This window comes from Vulpes lagopus, chromosome 9 (genome assembly GCF_018345385.1).
Source record: "Vulpes lagopus strain Blue_001 chromosome 9, ASM1834538v1, whole genome shotgun sequence".
NCBI classification, from domain to species: domain Eukaryota; kingdom Metazoa; phylum Chordata; class Mammalia; order Carnivora; family Canidae; genus Vulpes; species Vulpes lagopus.
In genome coordinates, this window is record NC_054832.1 from 46293723 (window position 1) to 46320724 (window position 27002).

Here is a 27002-nt window from a genome sequence, read left to right on the forward strand (position 1 = left end):
TAACTTCACAATGCATTATAAACCAGGATAGGATTTGTTAAGTCTGATAACCACAATGTCTACATCATTACGGGGGCCAGAATGAAAAAGGAGAGACTTTTTTCAATACTTACTGAAAAAGTGTCATCTTTCTTAAAAAGCAAAAGTCGTGATTTCATTGTATGAAGTTATTGTTTATAAGAGCTAATTAGCTGATTTATCCATGTGACATGTAAACTTTTCACAAATGAACACCTTTAGATAGTCATCTCTATAGTCAATTACTTTCCATTTAAAGAGCAGAGAAATTATAAACTATTTGGTGAAATAGAGCAAAATTTGATTCTTTTCTCATTTCTAATTTCTGAAGCATGTAGTACCATGAAGATTCCGCATTAGCTTTGTAATTGTTAAATGTGCTAATGAATGGTAAAACCATTTTATGAGTCACTAAAGAAACACTACTCAAAATCTTGAAAATCTTTCTTAGATAAGAAGCAAGACTACATAGAAAACAGGCCATTTGACCAATGAGATAGACTGTAGAAAAGAAGTTCTATAACTGTAACTATAAAAATATTAAAAGTTAATAAATCAAAGAGCAGCATATCATTTTTCTAATATAATTATGTTAAGCCTTATTTGTGTGATGTTAAACCTCATATCCAGAAAAAAAAAATAAAAACATTGAATTTGGTTATTAATTAGTGATTTAAAACGAAGGGCTCTTACTTGTAAATTGGGGTAGTAATCAAGGGGAAAAGAAGAAAAAAATTGGAGAAAGGCAAATGCTATTTAAACAATTCACTTCTATGTGAGCTAAAAGAAAGAATAGAATATACCTCTCAAATCCTGAAATTTAAGATCATGTAATAGCTTTTAAAAATTGTTGAATGTTAAACCTGGAAGAGACCTTAGTGAAAATTTATTTTTAAGAGTCCCATTTTATGAACGAGACTAGGAATCAGTGACTTGCCCAAGGTCACAAATCTTGTTAAAAACAGATTCTAGTTAAAAGCTTAAGCGGACTTCAGTCTACAGTAAGCTTAAAATGAATTAGAGAAAGAAGTATCTAAAAGAGCTGAGTTCAAAACTAGTGATTCTTGATCATTCAGGGGAAAAAATGCACTTTCTACTTAGATTCAAATTGCAAGAAAACTGACACATTCTTCTTAATGTTTTCCCATTTTTGTTATCACTGTGATAGATTAACTTCTCGATTGATTTCCTTTTGAAATTAACGAGTAGGGATGTTGGTAAATAACTGGAAAATACTGCTTTTTGCAGCTGGATGAAGAAGCCTCGATGTGGTGTACCTGACCAGACAAGAGGTAGCTCCAAATTTAATATTCGTCGAAAGCGATATGCATTAACAGGACAGAAGTGGCAGCACAAACACATCACTTACAGGTATAAGAACTAATGATGAATTACTGTTTTCTCCATTTTTCCACAACTATTTATTTTGACATCTTGTTTGACATTTTGTTTGGCTGACTACATGGTAACCTATAGTTATATAATGGGTTTTTTAAAAGATTTTATTTATTCATTTGGGAGAGTGAGAGAGAGGAAGAGAAAGAGAGCATGAGCAGGGTGAGGGGCAGAAAGAGAGGGAGAACAGACAGCCCGCTAAGCAGGGAGCCCAATGAAGGGCTTGATCCCAGGACCCTGAGACCATGACCTGAGCCAAAGGAAGATGCTTAGCCGACTGAGCCACCCAGGTGCCCCTAGTTATGTAATGTTAACATAGGGAATTGAGAACTACAGTTGAGGAGAGATTAAATTGCCCATTTAAAGGCCTTGTAAATACTTCTTAAATACTTGGTCTCATTTGTAAACCATGTCTTCAAGCTTTTTGAAAGAATACTGAATTCCAAGGGACTCTGAGATGAGTATTGTAACACATTACATTCTTTATTAAGGATTCATAATCTAAGCGTAATCAAATAATAAAGTTTACAAATAATTGTTACCTAAACAAAATGTCTTTGAATCTATTAATTAACTTTCAGTATCAGTTCAGTCATTTTACTTTCTATCTTTTTTGGCAACCATGCAGATGGATCATTGTTTCTTATTTTTTCTTCAATGAAGGATGCCGAAGGGATGCCAGTGTCTTCCAACCTGGAGTGACAGTTGCTGCTAATGGAGATGTTCCTATTTATTCATGAATTCATTGAATAGCTGTTTATTGAGTCTCAGTTTGAACCAAGAACAGTTCTAGGTTCTAAGGATATAGAAATAAATAAAACATGGGGACTCCCATTTGTCCTTTGGGAATTTACAGTCATATGGATAAGTTGAACAATCCTATAAATATGATGCCTGTTATGAAAGGGAAGGCACAGAATGCAAGAGAAACATAAAACAGAGCTATCCAACCCATTCTAGAAAACCAGGAAAGAGCTTCCTGAAGAAATTACCTTTGAGCCAAGTAAACCCCACAGAAGAGGAACACAAGTGTCAGACCAAGGGTCAAGGGAAGGGTCAGGGACCCTCAGTGGGAGGGCAGGACGTCAGAAATACACGAATAAAAGAAAGAAATTTATAGTTCTCATTCTTTGTATAAATAACCTTAATGTATGCTTAAAGATAAAATCTTAAACTCAATGTATAGATTTTCCAATATAGCTGGTTTGTGCCATTGGGATTTATTTTAGTTATTTTGAGAAGACACTTTTCAGTGTCATTTTATATTCTTAAGCTAATCCTCCCAGATAGCATGCTCCTAGGTTTTTATGCAACTTATTTCAGATACTTCTGCAGGTAAGAGAAATAAAAAAGGAAGCATTTTTAAGCCAAGCGCTTGTAATAAATGCAAAATAACGAAAGAATGCCTTAAGGAACGACAACAAAATACCCGCTACCTGTGTCTATTCAACAACATTGCACAGCTACTTATAGTTGTAAGGAAGTAAAAGGTATGAGGACTAATAAATGAAACTATCATTAGTAGGTTTGTATCACTTTCTATATAAAAAACATGGAAGAAACTTTAGATAAGTTTCAGAAATAATAAAAGAATATGGCCAGCTTTAAAAAAAATTATTGACACATTTTATGTTTTAGATTTAGATAATACAATTTTAGGCTTAGGTAATATAATCTTAGGTTTACAGAAAAGTTGAACAGATAATAGAAGTAGTTCCCATGTACTGTACCCCCCACCACATAAACACACTCATAGTTTCTCCTATTATTCAGATCTTGCATTAGTGCGATCTGTTTGTTTCAGTTGCTGAGCCACTGTTGCTATATAATTTCCAACTAAAGTCCACAACTACAATAGGATTCACTCTTTGTGTTGTAGTTTTGTGGGTTTTTACAAACGTGTAATGTCATGCAGCATTGCAATATCATACAGAACACTTTGCCCTAAAAATACTGCATGATACCTATTTATCACTCTTTTCTCCTATGACCCCTGGAAACCACTGATTGTTTTAATTTCTTTCTAATTTTTCTTTTTCTAGAGTGTCATGTAGTTGAAACCAGACCATATAGAGCCATTTCAGATGGCCTTCTTGCACTTAGCAATGTGCATTCCAGGTTCCTCCATGTTTTTCATGACTCTGTTGCTCATTTCTTTTACTGAATTATATTCCATTATATACATGTGCCACTGATTGTTTACCCATTTACCTGTTGAACACTTATAGGCTGCTTTCAGTTTGGAGCAGTTATGAATAAGGGTGGTGTAAACATTCGTGGGCATGTTTTTATGTGGCAAAAATTTTCAATTTGTTTATAAATACCTAGGAGCATAATTGCTAATCATATGAAAGGGAAGGAATGGGATGCAAGAGAAACATAAAACAGGGCCATCCAACCTGTTCTAGAAAACCAGGGAAGGGGCAGCCCAGGTGGCTCGGTGGTTTAGCGCCTGCCTTCAGCCCAGGGCATGATTCTAGGGTCCCAGGATCAAGTCCCATGCCAGGCTCCCTGCATGGAGCCTGCTTCTCCCTCTGCCTATGTCTCTGCCTCTCTCTCTCTTTCTCTCTCTCTCTGTCTGTCATGAATAAATAAATAAAATCTTAAAAAAAGAACGAAAGAAAGAAAAGAAAAGGAAAGAAAGAAAAGAAAAGAAAAAAGAAAAAAGAAAAGAAAGAAAACCAGGGAAGGGCTTCCTGAAGAAATGACTTTTGAGCTAAGTAAAACCCACAGGATAGGAACACAAGTGTTAGACCAAGGGTCAAGGGAAGGGGCAGGGTCCCTCAGGGGAAGGGCAGGCTGTCAGGAATACCCAAATAAAAGCAAGAAATTTATAGTTCTCCTTCTTTGTATAAATAACCTTAATGTATGCTTAAAGATAAAATTTTAAACTCAGTGTATAGATTTTCCAATATAGCTGGTTTGTGCCATTGGGACTTATTTTAGTTATTTTGAGAAGACACTTTTCAGTGTCATTTTATATTCTTATGCTGATCCTCCCAGATAGCATGCTCCTAGGTTTTTATGCAACATAAAAGACCTCAGTTAGCTTTGTAAGAAACTGTCAAACTATCCCTCAAATGGCTGGACCATTTTTGGTTACCACCAGTAATAAATGAAAGCTCCTGTTGCTGTGCAGCCTCACCAGCATTTGATGTTGTTGGTGTTCTGGATTGTAACCATTCTAATAGATGTAGTGGTATCTAATTGTTGTTTTAACTTGCAATTCTCTGATGATATATGAGATTGAGCATATCTTCATATGTATTTGCCATTTGTGTTATCTTCTTTGGTGAGATGCCTGTTGAGATTTTTCACTAACTTCTAATAGAGTTGCCATTTTAAGAGTTCTTTTTTAATTTTTAAGACTTCTCATAATATATTTTGGATGCAAGTCTTTTATCAGATATATTTTTCCAATATGTTCTCCTAGTCTGTGACCTGTTTTCTCATTCTTTTTACAGTGTCTTTTGCAGGGCAGGAGTTTTTATTTTAATAAAGTCCAACTTATCAATTACTTTCTTCTTTTAGTGTTTTAGTGTGCTTTGGTGTTGTATCAAAGAAATCATTTTCAAACCCACGGTCACTTAGTTTTTCTTCTATGTCATCTTTTAACAGTGTAATAATTTTGCATTTACAGTTAGGTCTATGATAAATTTTGAGTTAGTTTTTATGAAAGGTGTAAGGTCAGTGTCTAGATTCACTTTTTGTACATGTGGATATTCTGTTGTTCCAGCACTTTTGTTGAAAGGACCATTTTTTCTTCTTTGCCATCATTCTTGCCAAAGATCAGTTGACTGATGTGTGTGGGTCAATTTCTCTGCTCTTTACTCTATTTTTATTGACCATTCTTTTTAGTTGTAAGCTAATATCACACTGTCTTGATTTCTGTAATTTTATAGTAAGTCTTGATATCAAATAGTGCCAATCTTATGCCTTGATTCTCCTTCAGTATTGTGTTTTCGAGATCTCTTACTCTTCCATATAAAGTTCAGAACTGGTTTGTTGATACCTTCAAAAAAGCTTGCAGAGATTTTGACTGTGATTGCGTTCAATCTACGGATCAATTTGGGAAGAACTAATATCTTAACAATATTGAGTCTTACTATGCATGAACATGAATGTATCACCACTTACTTAGGTCTTTGACTTCTTTAATCACAGTTTTATACTATTACTCATAGATTTTAGGCATAAACCTTAATCCCATCGGGATGCTATCACAAAATACATAGATTGAGTGGCTTATAAATAGCAGAAACTTATTGCTTATAGTTCTAGATACTGGAAGTCTGAGAGGTTTCAGTGTTGGGTGAGTTTGCTCTTCTGGGTCACAGACTTTGTGTTGTATCTCCATGTGGCAAACAGGCTACAGATCTCCATGGGATACTGATCCCATCCCATTTGTGAGTGCACCACCCTCATGACCTAAGCACCTCCCAAAGGTCCCATCTGCTATTACCATCATCTTTAAGGGATAGGATTTTAACATACGAACTTGAGGGGGATATAAATATTCAGACCATACTCACATATTTTGTTGGATTTATTCCTAAATATTTATTTTTATTTTGGTACTATTTATAGTATTGTATTTTTAATTCCAAATGTTTGTGACTGGTATATGGGAAAACAATTGACTTTTGTATATTAACCTTGTATCTTTTAATTTTGCTATAATCATTCATTAGTCCAGGATTATATTGTTAATTCTCTGATATTTTCTTCAGAGAATCATGTCACCTGAAAAAAGAGTTGTTTTTCCCCCTTCCCAATCTGTGTATCTTTTATTTTCTTGTCTTATTGCATAAGGCAGAGCTGTCAGTAAAATGTCGAATAGGAGTACTGAAGGCAAACATTATTGCCATTTTCCCAGTGTTTAAGAGAAAAGCATCTAGTTTCTCACCATTAAGTATGATATAAGCTGTAGGCTTCTTTCTAGATGTTTATCAAATTGAGAAGTTTAGCCTCTTCCTAGTTTGCTGCAAGTTTTTATCATGCATAAGTGTTGGATTTTATGAAATGCTTTTTCTATGCTTTTTCTACATCCATTTATATGATCATATGATTTTTCTTCTTTAGCCTTTTAAATTATTTTAAAAGTAATTTAAATTACTTTAAAAGGCTAAAGGCTAAAATCCTTACAGGATTACACTAGTTGATTTTCAGTTGAACCAGTCTCTTATACATAGGACAGACTCTACTTTGTTATGTAAATAATTTTTTTATACATTGTTGTATTTGATTTGCTAATTTTTTGTTGAGGATTTTTACATGTATGTTTATGAGGGATATTGATATATAGTTTCTCTTTTCTCTTAAAGTCTTTATCTGGGTTTGGTAGTAGAGTAGTGCTAGCCTCGTGGAATGGGTTAGAAAGTGTTCCCTTTACATCAGTTTTCTGGAAGAGATTGTAGAAAATTGGTGTGAATTCTAAATGAAATGTTAGTAGACACAATGCAACTGTTTGGTACAGTTTTTTCTTTTTTCTTTTCTTTTCTTTTCTTTTCTTTTCTTTTCTTTTCTTTCTTTTCTTTTCTTCTTTCTTTCTTTCTTTCTTTCTTTCTTTCTTTCTTTTTGGTGGTTATCAATTGTTAATTAAGTCTAGTTAATAGATGTAGTCCTGTTCAGATTATTTATTTCTCTTTGTGTAAATTTTTTATAGATTGAGTTTTTCTAAAGAGTTGGTCCCTTAAATTCTGTATCCATCTGCTAAGGCTACCATCTCAAACTAGCATAGCCTGGGTAACTTAAACAACAGGAGTTTAATTTTCTCAGTTCCAAAGGCTGGAAGTCCAAGATTAACATGCTGTCAAGATTGGTTTTTGGGGGATCCCTGGGTGGCGCAGTGGTTTGGTGCTTGCCTTTGGCCCAGGGCGCAATCCTGGAGACCCGGGATCGAATCCCACATCAGGCTCCCGGTGCATGGAGCCTGCTTCTCCCTCTGCCTATGTCTCTGCCTCTCTCTCTCTCTCTCTCTCTCTGTGACTATCATAAATAAATAAAAATTAAAAAAAAAAAAAAGATTGGTTTTTGGTGAGGTTTCTCTTTCTGGCTTACAGATGGCCACCTTTTCATTGTGTTCTCCTCTTACCTTTCCTCTCTGTGAATATGTAGAGAGAAAGATTTCCTTTTTTTTTTTCTTATAAGAATGCCAGTCATACCAAATTAGGACCCCATCCTTGTGACTTCATTTAAACTTAATTATTTCCTTAAGCTCTATTTCCAAATGTAGTTATACTAGGGGGTGGGACTTCAGTTTATTTATAGAGAAGACCTTGTAGATCATTGGGGAAAGGATGGGCTGTTCCACTTACTAAGTTCTTCTGTAATAGTTGGGTATCCATACAGAAAACAATGAAATTAGATTCTTACCCCATAACATATGAAAAAAAGTTAGTAACTATTGATTAGATTAATGTATATAATCAATTTTAGAACTGAAAAATATATAACTCTGCATGTTGATATTTATTGTTTTCATTTCAGATAGTGTCTTTTTTTTCTGGCCTGATTTCCAGACTTAACAATGTACCATGTTTATTATCTCTGCATACTTAGGTACTAACTATACCATTCACTTAAGAAAGAAAGAAACTGTTAAGAGCCATTATGTTCAGAACTAATCATAATTCCATTGAAGTTGTGTCCCTATGCTGACAATTGTCTTGGCCAGTATTGAATACTCAAATAATTAGATGTCCTATAAACTTCCAGGTTATTGATTTCATGTGGTTAAGAGTCCTATTTTAGCGTAAGAAAGATTTGGATTTGAATCCTGGCTCTGATACTTGCTACTTGTAAGACCAGGATCGAGTTACTGAATCTTCTAAGTCTCATATTCCCTGTGTGCAAAGGGAGTATTGTAAACACTACCTACCTCATAAAGCTTAGGAGATAATTAAGTCAAATCATTGTTGGGGGAACTCTCAAACACAAACAAAAAAATACCTCAGCACAGTGCTTAAAACATAGTGCTTAGTAAATGCCAACCATCATCTTGTTTCGATTTACCAATTAACAGAAATTGTTGAGCATATTCTAATGGAATTAGAGAAAGATGAGAGTGAGAGCTAAGGATATTAAATTTTAAAGTTAATGTATGTAAGGTGTTAAGAACTTGTCCTGTGTAAAATAAGTACTGTATAAGCATTTGCTACTGCTTCTATTACTATATTTAGAAAAATAAATACAAAATATTACCTTTTGGGTAAAAGAAATTACTCTTTAAAAGGATATTGGGGGGATCCCTGGGTGGCTCAGTGGTTTGGCGCCTGCCTTCGGCCCAGGGTGCAATCCTGGAGTCCCGGGATCGAGTCCCACGTCGGGCTCCCAGCATGGAGCCTGTTCTCCCTCCTCCTGTGTCTCTGCCTCTCTCTCTCTCTCTCTCTCTCTCTCTCTTTCTCTCTCTCTCTCTCTATGTCTATCATAAAAATAAATAAATGGAACTTAAAAAAAAAGGGATATCGGAAATGTGCTATTGCAGAATGAAGCCAGGAGTTGGAGTAGGGGTAGTCGAATCTAGGTTTTATTTGAAGGCAAGCTCATTATGAGCCAACAGTATAGTGTGGCTCAGAAAGAACTACAATGAACAGATTAGATTGATAGAAAGCAAAATGTCCAAAGCAGTGATGTTGCCAATTTTTCTCTTTGCTTTGTTGGCCAAGCTTTACCTGATGTATCCTTTTCTCTTTGGTCCACCACATTTCCAGCTGCTTCTTGGCAAATTAAAATGCACCTCTAAAAAAGAGATCAAAATGCTACGAGATCTTGAAAATAGTCTGCAGGAGAAAGGGCTCAATATTAGAGCCAAGGATTCTCAACATGATGGAAAAAATATTTAAGGGAGAAGTTTCCAGTTATTCTCAAATACTTAAAGGCTTTCAGAATAACCTAATATTTTGAGCTATTGGAAAATTAAATCATTCATCCTACAAGTCTTCATTGTTGGAAGCATATAAAACAAACAATTTATTCACTTGTCAGGGAAATTAGAGACTATTTGTGGAATGGTTGGAAAGTTAGATTATATAATTTTAAAATCTCTTCCTATCCTTAAAGTATGGAATTGGAAGGAGCCTTCTGTAATCACTCCCTTTGAAGGGAATGTCTAAGCTCCCAGGCCTTCCACTCCAATGACCTCAGGGCTTGATGTCTAGAAATGGGAACTTCTGAGGTTGTACCAGAAGAATCATTTAAGTACTGTTAGGGTAGGGATATATATATATAACTTTGGCTGATACATAATTTACAACCTGGTAATAATTATAACATAAGTACTGGTGGCCATTCATCTCTTAATTGAATCTTTATGACCGATTTTTCTTTTGGCAAATTTTGCTTCTTGGGTAATTAGATGTTGTTCATTCAATGAATGGTTATTGAACAACATTATGTGACAGCACTGGCAGTAGATGAGTTAAGCAAGGCCTCCACTCTCAGAGAAAGTACAGTCAGATTGTGGGGACAGATGTGTTTAAGTGAATAATTGCAAAATAACATACTGCATGTAACTTCAGGACCTTACAGGAACTTCATTACATCTCAGAGACCATATCCATTTTATACCCCTTAGGACCTAATAGAGTGCTGCTGTGTATTATGCCCTAAGTAAATAGCTGTTGACTAAATTAATGAATTCTTTGTAGGCTTTGGTCAAGCTTTATTCAAAACAATAATAAGAATGTAAGTAATGAGGAAGCTCATTGTTTATCAAAATATCTTTATTTCCTATTAAATATTGTATAAAATAAGCTTAGCCTAAATTCTTTTTCCTTATAAAATCTAAATTCCAAAATAATATTTTATGTAGTAAGTGTCCCATGGAATATGTACTTAAATTGCCAGATGCATCTGTTTTTTTTTAATTCGGTTATATTAGTATGTATTCACAATATATTAACTAATGTGATAATAGTATGTTATATTATATTATATGAATTAGTATTGATTTTGCTAGTAAATTCTCCTGTAGCTAACTTTGATTTTAAATGAATGTTTGTGTGACTTCTAAGGATACACACAAGTTATTATTTTACTTTAATAATATATGCAGAGAAAAGAAACCTAGAGGTTGCTGAGGAATAATCAGTTCGTCCCCAGAAACTTTTCTTATACTCTAAAATCAGTGAGGTCATTGACTGATGATCCGAATGACTTCATAAAGGATTCAGGTTGTGTGTCCTGAGAACACACAGCAGGCAGTGAAACCGGCACTATTTAAATTAAAACCCCAAAAATGCATACTTTAGTTTTCCTAACCTGGAAAACTAGCATCTTGCAAAATCACGAAATATTTAATGTAAGTATTTCTAGAAGGAGAGATTCCATATTCAATTTCTATTCTCTGACCATTTCTTATACTTAAAAAAGAAAACGTGAAGCCACATCAACTATACAAACATAATATGAATGAAAATAAATAAGTCTATTTAGGAACATGTGCTCAGTGGTTGAGCGTCTACCTTTGGCTCAGGTTGTGGTCCCAGGGTCCTGAGATTGAGTCCCACATCAAGCTCCCCACAGAGAGCCTGCTTCTCCCTCTGCCTGTGTCTCTGACTCTCTCTCTCTGTCTCTCATGAATAAATAAATAAAATCTTTATAACAAAAGGTCTATTTAATTCTCTCTTGATAGGATATTATAATATTCTAGATATGGTTCTGACAATATGTAGTTTTTCATTTTTGCTCAAACTTTTTGCAGTTGTCTACTTTCCCAGTTACAATAAGTTTCATTTAGTTAGTATACTTTTGTGGACAACTAATTTTTGTCAGTTGAATTGACTAATGGGTATTTATCCTTGGCCATACCAAACTAATTTTGACACAAGTATTTATACAACTTCTGAATCGTAACTAGATGCTGAAGTATTCAGGTTTTTTACTTCTTTTGAAATTAGAGATAAAACATTACCCTAACTTTGAAAAAGATTAATCGCTCTGTCAAAATCTAAAGGGCAAATAATCATTATTAATATATAGAGTTATTAAATAAATTAGTATGGATCCAGTGATGTTAAAACTAGAGAATTCTGACTTTACACAGTAATATTGGACACCAAGTAATATTTATTGTGTCACTTGAGGAACTAATTAGAGTTTGCTTCATTCAAAAGGACAAAACCTATTGCAGTAGCCTTGTTTCACATTTCCTTTAACATCTGTTCAAATGAACAAATGTTTGATATTTTCACATTTTACATTCATCTATTTTACAGGACTAATGAAGCAAAATAATTCCAACAGTGTCATCTATAAAGAAAACGCATATATATTTCAGTAGAGTTTTGTTAGTAAAGGTCTCATTCCCTCAGAATTTACCATTTCTCTGAATGTCAAATTCTCACACTTTTAAAAATTATCCTAGAAGTAGTGTAGTAAACTTTACATCTCACTTACCGTTGTGAGACCTATATGTTTTTATTGAGAATTATAAGCCGGAATACCAGCTTCTTTTAACTTTCAATACACAATACAAATACCAAAATATTTAGGTTTTTTTCTTACTTTCATATTGAGGTGAAATAATGCTCTAATTTTGGGGAAGATCTATTACTCTATGAAAAAGTTAAAGGGAAAATACTCCATGATTAGTATGTAGAATAGTTATTAAATGATTGATATGGATTCAGTGCACTTAAAGCTACGGAATCCTGACTTTACACAGTTATCTTGTAAGTCAGTTGACATATTTTTCCCTCACTACCAACTGTTCTGATGAATAAAGAGTTCGAAAAATTTCCACTTAATCAGTTTTATTATGTACGATTGTATAAGGCATGATCATTAACTAATTAACAATAACATTTATTAATTTTTTTAGGTAAAAGTTCCAAAATCTAGCGACATAGAAGTTTAAAGGAATCTGGGAAATGGCATAATGAAAAAAACCTGATAAAGCCTTCAAAAAATGAAATCAGTTGTCTTAGTAGAATGAAAAGTATGTTCACTATAACTACTCTGTTTATAGAAAAGCAAAGTAAAAACATTTTAAAATAATTAGCTCTATTAAGTGTTTGAAACATGTTATTCATCTTATAGCACTTTTTTGTTTTGCAAATATATGTTAGTAATTTTGTACATCATGTATTAGAACTACTAAGAATAACAGTCCTATTATTCTTCATATCACATACCTTTGTTCCTTTATTATTTCAATTATTAGTAAATACAAAATACATCTTACTGGCATAAAAATTCCTAAATTGGTTTCTTTGTACTTTGTTCAGAACTCCTAACTTTGAAGTGCACTCATGTATCTTTTAAAGATTTATTTACTTATTTGAGAGAAAGAGAGCGAGCACACGGCATGAGGGGCTGAAGGAAAGGAAGAGAAAATCTTAAGCAGACTTGGGGCTGAGTGAGGAGCCTGAGGTGGAGCTCACTCTCATGACCCTGAGACCCTAACCTGAGCGGAAACCAAGGTTTGGGAGCTTATCTGACTGCATCACCCAGGCGCCCCTTATGTGTCTTGTGTCTGTTAATGACATCACAAATATTGTGGTTAAGTATATTTTGGAAGTTAATCAGGGCATAGCTTTGAAAAACACAGTGATATGTTTACAGATCCAAATCATAATCCACATTTTTTCTTTTTTTGAGAAAGAGGGGAGGAGCAGAGGGAGAAGGCGAAATGCTTGCCTGGCTCATAGTAAATGCTCAGTTAATACCGTTATTATTATTTCAGTATGATAGCTGCCTAAAATTTGTGATTATTGAGATATAGCTACAAATGAACTAAAAATATAATTTGTATTTTATTTTTCCATTGGAAAGTATATCTTAAATTTTTTCTATTTTGCTAAATAGCCTTAAATGCTAAAAAATAATTTTGAGTCCCTTTTATATTATAAGTAATAGAGACACCATAATTTAAGTACTACTCCATCATTACAAATTGTTTAGCTTCCAGTTCTCTTTTTTACTGCATTTTAATAACTATTCACCTAAATGTTATACCCTTTTTCATGTATTAAAGGTTTTTTTAGTGTGAATATATGGATTTATGGACGTAAGATTGTTGGCTGAAGTATCCACTTGATATTAGCCTCAAGAAAAATTAACTAAATAATGTCCAAGTTACTTCTTTAAATTCCTATAATTGTTAAATTTTTCTATTAAAAAGCCATTCAGGGCAGCCCCGGTGGCGCAGCGGTTTGGCACCGCCTGCAGCCCAGGGCGTGATTCTGGAGACCCGGGATCGAGTCCCACATCGGGCTCCCTGCATGGTGCCTGCTTCTCCCTCTGCCTGTGTCTCTGCCTCTCTCTCTCTAGTTGCGTCTCTATGAATAATTAATAAAATCTTTAAAAAATATTAAAAAAAAATAAAAAGCCATTCATTCACATTGCTTTTTTGTAACTAGAAAGATTTAAGCATATCATAAGAAAACAATAGAACATAAGAAACTGTAATTAGTTAACCTTTTCCTTAAAAACTAACTTTGTGTTTGCTGAATTGGTGTTTGTAGATAAAGAATAACATGAGGACATTGCTTGGAAGCAACATGAGTGCACACAATAGTGTGCCCCAAAATGCAAAGATAACAAGGAGGAAATTGGATTTTTAATTTCAGCTCCAGACTGTTGCACCTGTTTGATCACTTGGCAGAGCTGCCTTTCTGTGGTTGTTCAGGAGGCAAAGTGACTGATTGATCCAATCACACACCCCTGTTAACCCATTCTGCAGAGAACTTCTCATTTGTAGCCTTGATAGAGGAGTACTATACCGTTGAGAATTAAATGGCCCCAGTGTAGTGAAACCTAGCTATAACGACGTGAGGCATTGATTGATTTCCTTCCTATTTAATGGAAGGATGTTTTTCTAGTATTTTACTTGCCTGGATAGATCGAAATCTGTAATAAGCCAACCTGTCATAAGTCAGAGGGTCTATGAGGAAGCCATACTGATTATGCTCTTCTCTGAATTTCAGTATAAAGAACGTAACTCCCAAGGTAGGAGACCCTGAAACCCGCAAAGCTATTCGCCGTGCCTTCGATGTGTGGCAGAATGTGACTCCTCTGACATTTGAAGAAGTTCCTTACAGTGAATTGGAAAATGGCAAACGTGACGTGGATATAACCATCATCTTCGCGTCTGGTTTTCATGGAGACAGTTCTCCCTTCGACGGAGAGGGAGGGTTTTTGGCACATGCCTACTTCCCTGGACCAGGAATTGGGGGAGATACTCATTTTGACTCTGATGAGCCATGGACACTAGGCAATCCTAATCACGATGGTAAGTGCGTAGCCTTTTTTCGTTGCAGTTAGTTCTGTTTTTATTTTTACTTTTGGAATGCTCAGGTGATTTACTGATATGCAGGCGTCTAAGGTGTTGATTTTTTTTAAAACGAGAAAGCACCTGGGAGGCTTTTTGATAACATTTTAGAATAGGAATTTGTATGGGTCAGTAGACAATACTCAGTTTTCATATGGTCTGTTGCTTAGAGATTAGAACTTTATTCTGTGTTCTGCACATAAAGTGAATTTTGTTTTCTATAAAATGTCACATAAAAGACTTCATCATACTTTAAGTCATGGAACATGCTCAAGGAAACTCTGCTGTTTTTTTCTAAACTATATTGCAGTGTTTCTACTTGAGACTTAACCTGATTGACATTTGTGGTATAGCTTCTGCCGACTTTTCCTGTTCTTTTCTTTTCTTTTGTCACCTTTCTAGTTTGTAAAATATTGCTCCTTTTCTTTCATCCTTATTTCCATTTTCTTGGTCTCCCAATATGATACGACTACATAATTTATTATTTTTATATTATCTTTATTTTTATCAAAAAAACACTTCTTGTATTCACTTCAGCAGCACATACACTAAAAAAAAAAACACAACACTTTTTGCAAATCTATTCAGACAAATCCATCAGGTTTCTAAGCCGTATAATTATTCTGATATGCAAAAATAAATTTAAACAACTTGATAACTAAAAGAATAGTTACCTCATATAAGAAGCATGTGTTACTTCCTAGACAACAATCCATACTTCAGTTTTATGTTTAAAAAAAAATTCAGATAATTATAGGATCCTAGAGTTAGAAGATTTCTAAGCAGCTACCTCTTGCAATTCTTGTAATCAAGACTTAAATATTTTTCTTCCTCATCGTAGCAGAATGTTGAAAATACAGCATGCATTGTTTTAATGACAGCTGATCAGCTAATAAAACTCTCAATTCCTCCTTGATGAGTTAAATCCAGCCATCAAATTAAGCTTTGTTAGTTCATCGGAAAGTTTAGTTGGCTGGATAAGTATAGTAGCCTTGCATTGTGAGAATGCATAGGGTTCAAACATATTATGGTTAGAATGAAATAAACTGAGTTAAATTTAAAAGAACACCGATTTTCAAAAAAGGAAAATATAATAAGTAACTGTTCCTGTTTTTCAAAGGAAAATAAAATATCTAGTATTAAATAAAATGGCCTTTTGCATTGTTATTAATAGATATATTGACTATTAAATTATGACTTCATTTTTTTAGAGCTAATTTGGAGACAAATGGCAAGTATGTTGGGAGATTTCACTATATAGTAGTGGAATGAAAACCAAAAACTCTGAAGTTCAATTCCTGGCCAACTGATCATTAGCTCAAGAAGCCTCTACCATGCTGTATACTTATTTTCTCTATATATGTTGTATTGTAAGGCTGGAACATTGCAAGTAGAGGTACTTACTATTTAGACATGTTTAACCTATTCTATGCTTAGCATCCAATAATAAAATATCTGCAATCTGATAGGCCCACACAGGTTTGATACATAAATTATTTAAAATTAAATGTGTTTATCTTATTTAAAAAAAAATATTATTAAGTGGGCTCCACACCTAGCATGGTGCTTGAACTCATGACCCTGAGATCAAGACCTGAGCTGAGGTCAAGAGTCAGATGCTCAACTGACACAGCCATCCAGGCGCCCCTATTTTATTTTTTTAATAGATTTTATTTGTTTATTTGAGAGAAAGGGAGAGCACAAGCAGGAGAGAGGAGCAGAGAGAAAAGGAGAAGCAGACTCCTTGCTAAACAGGGAGCCTGATGCAGGGCTCGATCCCAGGGCCCTGAGAGCATGCCTTGAGCCAAAGGCAGAGATGCTTACCTGACTGAGCCACCCAGGCGCCCCACCCTTCTTTTTATTTTTATCAAAATTACTTAGGCATTCTGATGAAGTAGTTCAGACATCTTCAAGTCAATTGTTAATATAAATGTTTGCATTCTAAGTGATTGAGGAGAAGAGCACTTATAATGGTAGAATTTTGCTGATGGAGGCAACACTGCATTTGCTTCTGTGAGAAGACTTCTAAAATTCCAAACAGAGAAAATTATAGTTTATTCCAGTAATTATAATTCCAAATCATATTTTATTCTAATAATAGATCTGATTGTTAAGGCTACTTTAAATCTGTAGCTTTGAAGTCGTGTTAATTTGGGTGATGGTGCCTATCAAATGGCCTATATTATCTTTCAAAATATTGAAATCCTTAAGAAAGCTGCACAGATTTTTTTAGATGTATTTTCTATTAGTTGCATTTTTTAGTCATCAGCAAGTACTTTCTGAAAATAAACAAAAAAACTTTAAGAAAAAATCTTTAGGAACATTTGAGACGACATAGGAAATGAGAATGTTTAAGTGTGATTGGTGTTATGAATGCTCATGTGTTTGCAGGACTTAAGAGGTTTTCCAGGAATATATATGTGGAATAGAATTGAAATAGAACATATGAACTAAAGATATGCAATCATGTCAATGGGCTTTTGACTCAGATTATGTATTAATACATTTGATTACCTCCTACTTTACACTGTAGAAGTATAATGTTTGTACATGGGCATACTATTAAACAAAACAAATTGTTTAATATCTAGTATTTCATTTGTAAGAAAATATTTCTTTCCTGATCTTATAAACATATCTTTTACTTTCGAGTGAGCTTAAAGAAAATGACTACAAAATAATAGGGTTTCAGAATTGTAGGAGATTAGAGAGAAGTTAACTGTCTGTTCAAGATGTAATACCACAGAGATTTACTGCTTAATTGAAATTCAGACTTTTAACTAGCAACAGCAGAGCAGCTAGGGTGGTGTCATGCTGAAGTATTGATCATTTATCAAAAGAACAGCCTCTGGCTTTGCTGTGGTCTTGGAGAATGTGGGGGAGAATGAATGCATTTGTACATCCTAGATCCTGACTGTCTGTAAGGTTATCTTTTTGTATCACATATATATATACAAGGGACAATCCTGACACCTTCCTTCATAAACTTTTTCTTTTCTTTGCTTCAGTCCTGAAATGCCCCAAGCTTACTTAACTGAAAAATGCTCTTTCTTCCCTAGTCACAGCTCTTAAGCACCTAGAAAACAGAGCAGCTTGATAATTTAGCAAAAATGCAAATGAAAGAGCCTCTTGATAAGTACCCAGCTCATTTTCCACAGCATATTGCTCAGCTAATGAAGGCAATTTGAATTCTGTCTACCTCAAAAGAGATAAACAGTGTCTTAGGTTGCCAGTAACCTTTAATTCATTGTTATCCACTTTCCTATCAATTTGCTTTTAGTCATGATACCTTTCAAAAACTCAAGCTAAAACCCATTAAGTAAATTACACAATAATTATATTAAAATAAATAAATAAATACACCACACACACACACACACACACACACACACACACATACACACAAACACACACACACTCCCCTACCTAGTAAAAATAATGCTACTTCTTCCAAGAGGTTCCCCCCCCACAACATGGAGTGGATAAGGAAAGCATGTCCATAATAATTCTAAATAGAAAATGTTACTGTGGTATGTGGTCTTTGAAAAGTGTACATGCCTGAATGTGAGTTGGAAAATTTTACTCTAGCAAAATGTTAAGATTCATTTTGAGCATTGTTATTGTATTGTTTCCTTGGCGACAGTATATAAAGTTTAAATGGCACTATCAATGCAAGCACAAACTTACCACAAAGTTTCTTCCTAATTACACAGGTATGTACCGTAGTAATAGAATTTCAAACTGATCGTCTCTAAGCAAAAAGGGGTGCCTACTAAAATATTATCTAAAACTACAACAGAGAAATATCTAGAGGCGAGTCTTACTGGACCGTGTAGTTGCGATTCTGTTAACAAGAAGAATGCATTGCATTGTCTGTGTTTATTATCAAAAAAGTCAGTGTCTGAAGTGAGAAGATGGTCAGGAGGTGCACAGGGCTGTTGTGGCCATCTGTCTAAAAACCACGGAGAGAGAAATGATGATAAAAATTTTAGCAAGATGCCCAGACCCTGAAATCTGTTGCATCGCTGTGATGGTTCATGTCTACTTGACTGGACTAAAGGGTACATGTATAGCTAACAGAATAGGATTTCTGGATGTGCCTATGAGGGTGTTTCTGGAAGAGATTAGTGTTTGAGTCAGTAGACTGAGTAAGGAAGATCCTCCCTCACCATTGTGGGCAGGCATCATCCAATCCATTGAGGGCCCAAATAGGAAAAAAAAAAGAGGAAGGGGGAATTTTCTGTCTCTTCTTGAGCTAAGGTATACACCTTTTCCTGCCCTTAGACACCAGAACTCGTGGCTCTTGGGCTTTCAGTTTCTGACTGGATTATACCATTGGCTTTCCAGGTTCTCCATCTTGCAGATGTCAGATCCTGAGACTTCTCAGCCTCCATAACCTTTTGAGCTAATTCGTATAATAAATCTCTTCTTCTATATCTGTATATATCCTGTTGGTTCTATTTCTCTGGAGAATCCTGGCTAACATAACCATTAAATGTGAAGCAGTCAGATTCTACATATAAGCCAACTCATTCTTCGAATAAGCCTAGTTTCAGTTAAAAATCTTCAGGATGTGATGCCTGAGTCAATGGACTTGATTTATGTCAACTGGGGAGAGTTAACTTTCTGGAGGAGATATTTTGTCATTGGCACACTAGAGGTGTGCTGGTGCCAAAAAGTAAGCTTAGGCCTTAACCAGCTGTGTGCCATCTCCCAGCTTTTTCTGCTCATTCTGCAACTGTAACTGCTATCTAATATTTTTCTGATGCTTACAGGATTTTGACTTTGATCTTTGAGGACAGGAAAAGTTGGATGCCAAACAGATATTTACCAAGAGGCCTGGAAGTGCTATATAGTCTGCGGGCAGAGTGTCCAGATCAATCTTTCATGTACTTCCTGAAGATAAGGGAATGACTTGATATAACTAGGCAGCCAAGGACCTTAACCCATCTTTAAAACCAGAGTACTCATTAAGATTTTAAGATCTAAAAATATTAGCTCCCTTCCACATAGTTCTTACCTTACCATGTTTTACCCAAACTTGGAAGCTCGCTCTCGCAAATTGACTTGGCTTTCAAAACTATAATAGAGGTATTTTTTGAAATATGTGTGTGTTTTTGAAAGCATGACTTCTTTCCTTCTGACTTCTTTCCTGGAATAAACTTAATTTCACTGAGTTTATTTTATTTCAGTACAACGGGTGACTTTAATACACTTGAGTTTTTCAAAATCTCTCAATCACATTGCTTCACATGATTACTATGCAGCGTCTACTTATTTATTAGATCCGTGTGTGCCGTTAGAGAAAAGCAAATGAATTGGGATCATCACACTCAATATGTTTCCTTCTATCAGATTTAATGAAATAAATAGATGGATCATGAACACTAAAATACACAGAATATAGAAGTCTTAATAAATGAAACCAATAAGACCAGAGATTTCAGTGGCTTAACACACTAGAGTTTTCTTTTTGCTCATGTGGTAGGGGGGCAGAGGACTATCCACTCACTCAGTCTGAGACCCAGAAAACTTGAGGTCATCTATCACCAACACATGATTTCCAGAGTTGACTTGAGCATTAACGTCCAGACAATGGCTGGGAGAACTGAGATAGATTTGCTCACGGAGTGGTGTTATGTCCCAGACCTGCAAAAAGGTTGAAGAAAGGTGATGGGTTTGATGAGCGACTAGTCAGTGTCTGCTGCACCAATACGTTAGGAAGTAAAAACAATATTAGTTTGACATTGAGATACACTCTGCATCTGTGAATTGGTTGTTTAACCATAATTTGCCTTAATACAGGTTTTGACCTATTGACCATTATTTAGCTTCTGTTATTCCTTTCCTTATACGGTACATTTGTAGGAATTTTCTTTGAAATTCATCTTCATATAGGTTACTTATCTTAAACTTAGGTGGTCATCGACAAGGCAAAATGTAGTAGAAATTTCAAATTTAGCCATTAGTTTAGCAATATAAAAAAATTAATGTCTGAGTTTTTGAGAAAATCCAATTGTTAAAATTAATAATTTTATAATTTTTATTGTCTAAATTATTAAGTTGAATAATTAATCTCTACCTTAGTTTTGTGCAATTACTTTTTGCAGAATTACAGCCATACCATTACAAAACCTGGCCTAGTAGGCATATTACCACTTTAATAATTTCCTTTCAGTTTAAACACAACAAAACTTTCTACTTAATTATTCTCACATTTAATTTATAATGTGATTCTTCATTTGAAATCAAATGTTGCCATAACTCACCTCCTCCCCAGTGTATTGATTGCAAATCAGGGAAGCAACAGAAATAGCTCTTGATGCAATCCACAGTGGAAATCGCAGTTTGTCATTGATTTAATGCATCAGAGAACAAGACCACTATGGACTTCGAGAGGAAGGTTGCACCTCTCTTAGGCAAGGCTATAATAGTTGCATGTGTACTGAGACATGGAGATTGACCTAAGATCATGGGAAATCAAGAACCCAAGATAATAAGGAAATCAAGAAGTAATTAAAAACATCTCTTCTGGGGCACCTAGGTGGCTCAGTCAGTTGAGCATCTGTCTCTTGATTTTGGCTCAGATCATGATCTCAGGGTTGGGAGATTGAGCCCAGTGTGGAGCTTGCTTGGGATTCTCTCTTTCCTTCTGCCCTTCCCCCCTCATCCTGCACCTGCTCTCTCTCTCTCTCTCTCTCTCTCTCTCAAAAAAGACACAAAAACAAGAAAACCCCCACCTCTCTGCTGGTTTATCATCACTCTCATTCCAAAGGTCATAAAGCCAAATTTAACTGAGCGTTTAGCATGTCTCAGATACTATTTTATTTTATTTATTTTTTAATTTATTTATTTATGATAGTCATAGAGAGAGAGAGAGAGGCAGAGACACAGGCAGAGGGAGAAGCAGGCTCCATGCACCGGGAGCCCGATGTGGGATTCGATCCCGGGTCTCCAAGATCGCGCCCTGGGCCAAAGGCAGGCGCCAAACCGCTGCGCCACCCAGGGATCCCTCAGATACTATTTTAAATTCATTGTATGTTCTTAATTCATTTATTCCTCACCACAAACTTATAAAGTAGTTAGTAGAATTGCTTCCAGGAAGTTAGCAATTGCAGAAGAATTGCACAGAAAGTTTGGTAACTGGCCAAAGATTACCTTGTTGGTAACAACAAAATGAAAACATTAAAACAATACTAAAGAACCAGAAAAAGGGAGGATCTATTTGAAGACTCAGGAGAAAAGCCTATCCCTGAAAATATTTTATCAAGTGAACCAAAACAACAATATTGGAAACAACTCTGAATAACCCTAAAGGCTGTCTATGGAACAGGAAAAGAAACCTATTAATACTATAAAAATGGAGTCTGTCGTGTGGAAGGAAATCTTGGTAAGCATTTTTGAGAAGAGCATGATGAGATCAAATGATGTGAAATTCAGGGATAGATAGAGAAGACCTAGGAGGTAGCTCCACGTTAAGAATTACGGATTCTCCCAGGAGAGGGAAGAGTGGGAAATTCACGTAAAAGAAACCTGTAAACACATAATAGCAAAATGTCTTGTTCTAAAATAAGAGAGATAATAATAAATGCAATTCAAGGTCATTGCATTCATTGCAAAATTTACAAAATCAGATCCATAAATAAATCTATCCTACAAGTAAACAAAAAGATTCTATCAAGCATGGCACTATTTATCTCGTTTGAGGTAGACAGATTTCAAAAATTGTGGGAGTTCCCTGTACATCAATGGCATCATCTCTGGCCTCTGTCCATAAAAGCCAGTAGAAACCCCAACTGTAATCAACCAAATATTTCTTCCAACCAAAAATGTCTCATCTTTGTCAACTGTCCACTTGGGCCAAAATCACCCTTGCCCGAGAACCACTGGTCTAGATGACAGGATAGATGCAGAAATAGTAAGAGCTAAAATGAGGAAGGTTGGTGTTTATCTAATTTGTTGAAATTATTTAGTGACATGTTAATGAGATTGATCTCTGTTATGGCCCATAATAATCCACTAAACTCTTTTGAACCAGGGTATAAAATGATCATACCCATCATTTAGGAAATTTTATTCAGGTTGCAGAATATAAAGTATCTCAGAATAAGGGAGATAGGAAGAGCTGAGTATGCATCTGTTCAGGATTAATTTCTCTATTGCAATTGTGCAGCCTCTTTTCAGTATTATCTCCTATACCTATATCATTTAAGTCAAAATATGTATTAGAGAATTACAGAATATTAAAAATGGGATAGTACAAAAAATTAAAAGAAAATAAAAATGGGATAGTGTTTGATAACACATTACAGACAAAGGTAGATTTTATTAAAATGAGGACGTGTAATTTTATGTAAGGAATAATTAATTATATGTAAGGAACAATTTAATTTTACCTGAAAACTTTGGCTTTTCCAAATGTAAAAATTCTGGTGACTCCATCCAATCCAAGAGCAAGAGGCTTTGGTTACTTCTTTGTGGCAATTCTAGTTCAAATTCATTAAAGTCATTATTTACAGTTTTTTTTTTTTTAAATTTTGATCAGAATCTCAAACTATGTCTTGAATACATTTAATTTTAAATTTGCTCCCACATAAAAGTAAATATTTGTTTCTGCTTGAACACTGAGGTAGTCAATTTCAGAGTTAAAAAGTCATCTCAAGTAGCATATTATTATGTAAAAATTTTCAGAATAATAACTTATCTCCTATTTACTGCAGCTTATTTTTACACATATGAAATGGGACTTCATTCTAAGATTATTCCTTATTATATTAATCTGTAGTTTTTAAAAAATGCCCAGGCTAAATTCCCTTTTCTCTGTTTTTTATTTAATCTCAAGTTTTAAGCCAAACATTATCAGTGTTTTTCTATTTTATAGCATAAGTTTTCAAATTGTGCGTGTGTGTGAGGGATACATTCAGACTATTTTCTTAGAGCAAAATTGGCGCTTTGTTAGAACTTTCCTCCACTTGCCAAGATTAACTTTTTTAGAGACACCTGATCCTTTTAATTTTATTATTAAATGATGCATATTGGATAAAATAAGAGATCTAGAAAACTGATACTCATTTAGTTCTAGTAGATCTATTCATCTAGGACAGTGCCAAAGAAGGAAATACTAACAAGAAAATACATGTTTATGGCGTATTAAACACATTTTTACGATTACATATTAAACAAGTAGCAAATAACCCCAGTTTAAAATAAAAGTTTGTTTTTTTTTTTACCTAATGAAACTTTTCATTAGAGTCCTGTTCGAGAATGATATTATCAACAAAAATTTTAGCGAGATGAGTGGTATTAATGTTTTTCTACCTAACAGAAACATACAGAGGAAATGTTTGCTTCTCTTTTGAAGTTTATTTCTTTGCAGGGTGATCCAGAAAAATTAAGTTCGTTGTAACATCGAAACCTTTACACTTCCAACCTAATTCCCTTGACTTAACAGATAACCATGCATCTTATATTGAAATCAGTTTGTGTAATTTTATTCACGCTTCTCCTTTCTCCCTCTTCTTTGAGTTTTACTCGTTGTTTCTTACTGAATTTCTGCCCCTGGGGAAAAATGGCTACATTTTATGTCCACCAACATGAAGCCCTACTCAGTCCTCAAGACCCTGGCCTTTGGGGTGCCTGGGTGGCTCAGTAGGTTAAGAGTGGGACTCCGTTGCTGTTCAGTTCATGATCTCAGGGTGGTGATAGCCATCCCGAGTCGGGTCAGGCCCTGCACTGGGCATGGAGCCTGCTTGAGATCTTCTTCCTCCCTCTCCCTCTGCCCCCCGCCCTCCCCAAAAAAACAAACAAAAAAGACCCTTCCTTTATCTAATCAGCCTACTGCTCTTTGTCCTAATCAGTTCCTCCTTTACTTGTAACTTCTTGGTCCACAAAATATATAGCACATTTTCTTTACTATTTTAAAAACAGTGAATTCTTATGAATTAAATGAAATCAAAACTAGAAATAGGTATATCTTACTAAATAAATTTCCAGACAGAATAGATCATAAATTTTTCATTTGCTTAATATATTTAAAATAATCATTTCAGTCAAATAATAGAAGGACTTCAAGTAGAACTCTTTACACTTCAGCCTGAGATCAGTTGGCCCAAGTCACCAGGAGGAAATAAGAGAATCTTTCAGGAAGTTTTCAGAAAGAGTTCCCTTTACCTATGTTATTATCAACTCATGTGAGTCAAGTCAGACTAACCTAACTCCCCTTGATTTATGTTAAACTCTGATAATATCCATTCCTAAATATTATCTCTTTGATACTGGGGACTAGGGGAGATTTGGGGTCCTGAGACCTCAGCCACCACACCAGCTGGTGCCAGGTTCTTGACTTCATCGTGAGAAAGAATTCAAGGACGAGTCAGAGTAAAGTATAGCAGCAGAATCTATATTGCAAAACAAAAGTACACACTCCAAAGGGGAGGGAGTGCGGGCACACTCAGAGGATCTGGGTCAGGAAGGGTAGATGAGGTGGGGGGTGCTTTCATCTTTTATGGGCAGTTATAATCAAGGGGTGGAATATACATGTGATAGGATTCTAAAAACTAGGCAGAGATTTCCAGGAACTCAAATGTCATTGCACATGCTCTATGCAAGGTACTCTGCACAGCACAGTCTGATTTTTTTTCTGGCATATGTACTCTGAATGTGCGATTGGTCCTCTGGCGCCTCTGGTGGAAGGATCATCTGCCACCATTTGTCAGCTAACAGGGTCGTTGTGCGCACACCTGCTGTGGGCTCCACCAACAGGATGCTTATGGCCCTGAGAAAACAGAGCTATCCCAGGGTTTAGTCAGTTGTCACACCTTCTGTCAGTTGTCAGACTCCGTTCTCCCTCTTTTGTTCTCATGCAATTACCCAGCCTTTTCCTAGTCTACCTGCCTCATCTTCAAGTCAAGACAGATACATATATAATGATACGAGGAAGGCTATCGGTATCATCACACCCTTTCCTCATGTTGAATGTTCTGTTCATCTCTATTCAGGACCCCAGGAGTTTATACTTAGAATATATGCATGACTTTTGGTGTCAGTAGATCATCTCAAATGATAAGGTTCAAAATAGCGTATCTTAAATAAAAAAACTTTTCATCATTTTTTTTGAAGCACCTTTAACCTTTATTTTCATGGCACTGATCTAGGAGCAACCACACTTCCTCCTCTGAGTGTCCTAGTGACATTGACTTACTTAGATTGTTTTCATTTAAAATGATGCATTTAAGTTGGTTTCCTGCTTTGCTGTTCTTAGATTTGACTCAATGGGTACCATCAAATCCTTTCGTCTTCATAAGTATTAATACAGGCATATACCCGCTCTGCAATAGCTATATACCTGCGTATCTTACACATAAAGAGCAAAATGCTTATTAACCTTCAGGTAAAGAAAGACTGTATTATTCAATGCCTGTATCATGGCTGTTAACAATAGACCAATTAAGGCATCATTTCTACCATGTTTAGTGATCTCTTAAACTTAACTAAGCTTTTGTTTCTCTATTTGTAATACAGGCAGAGGATGGTGGCTAAAAAGGTTATAACAACTATTTGAACATATTAAACATGTCAGTACACCTACTTCAATGCCTGGCACATAATAAATATCAAAATAAAAACCAAAACAATAGTTTCCTTCCTGATAGCGACAGTGTTGACTGCATATTTTATTTACTATTGAACCCATAATTTCTAATAACTCTTTAGCTGTGATATCGCTTATAATATGATTAATCATGTGTATGAATTCCTGGCATGACATTTAATAAAATCCAGAAGTTAGAAAGAAAATAATTGAAGTCATCTTCAACACTTCCACTCAAAGACAACCATTGCAAGGTCTGAGAGATTTAATATCTTAACGTATTGATTGCTAGATGAAGTAGATGTAAACCTAGACAAATATATATACAATTATTATATTATACATGATTTTAAAGTATTTAGTTTTCACTGTACATTAATTGCCCTTACTTTTCCTAAACTCACTAAAACGTCTTCAATATAGCCCAATATCCTGCTGTATAAATTGAATATAATTTATAGAGATTATACCAATGGACAGAAATTAAGGTTATTTTCAATTTTAGCTGTTCGTTATAATGAACATGTTTTTGCATACATTTTTGCTGACACTAGCTATTGATTTATTTTTCCTAGTTATTTCTCAGGAACAGACACATAATTATTTGGCCAAGAAACAAACTTTTTAAAAGAACTTGATATGTTATGAGGTTCTTTTTTAAAATGCAGAACCAGTTTACACTTCTACCAGTAGTTCAATACAGCCTATTAAAGATGAGCACAACAA

General features: G+C 35.0%; 1 protein-coding gene across 1 annotated transcript in view; it reads left to right on the top strand.

Annotated features, from left to right (window-relative positions):
- Positions 1 to 27002, top strand: part of MMP16 (matrix metallopeptidase 16) — a 293094-nt gene that overhangs the window by 151872 nt on the left and 114220 nt on the right. Inside the window, exons 3-4 of the mRNA XM_041769632.1 lie at positions 1267 to 1389; positions 14343 to 14647. Coding sequence (XP_041625566.1) covers positions 1267 to 1389; positions 14343 to 14647 — 428 coding nt within the window. The remainder of the gene's footprint in view (positions 1 to 1266; positions 1390 to 14342; positions 14648 to 27002) is intronic.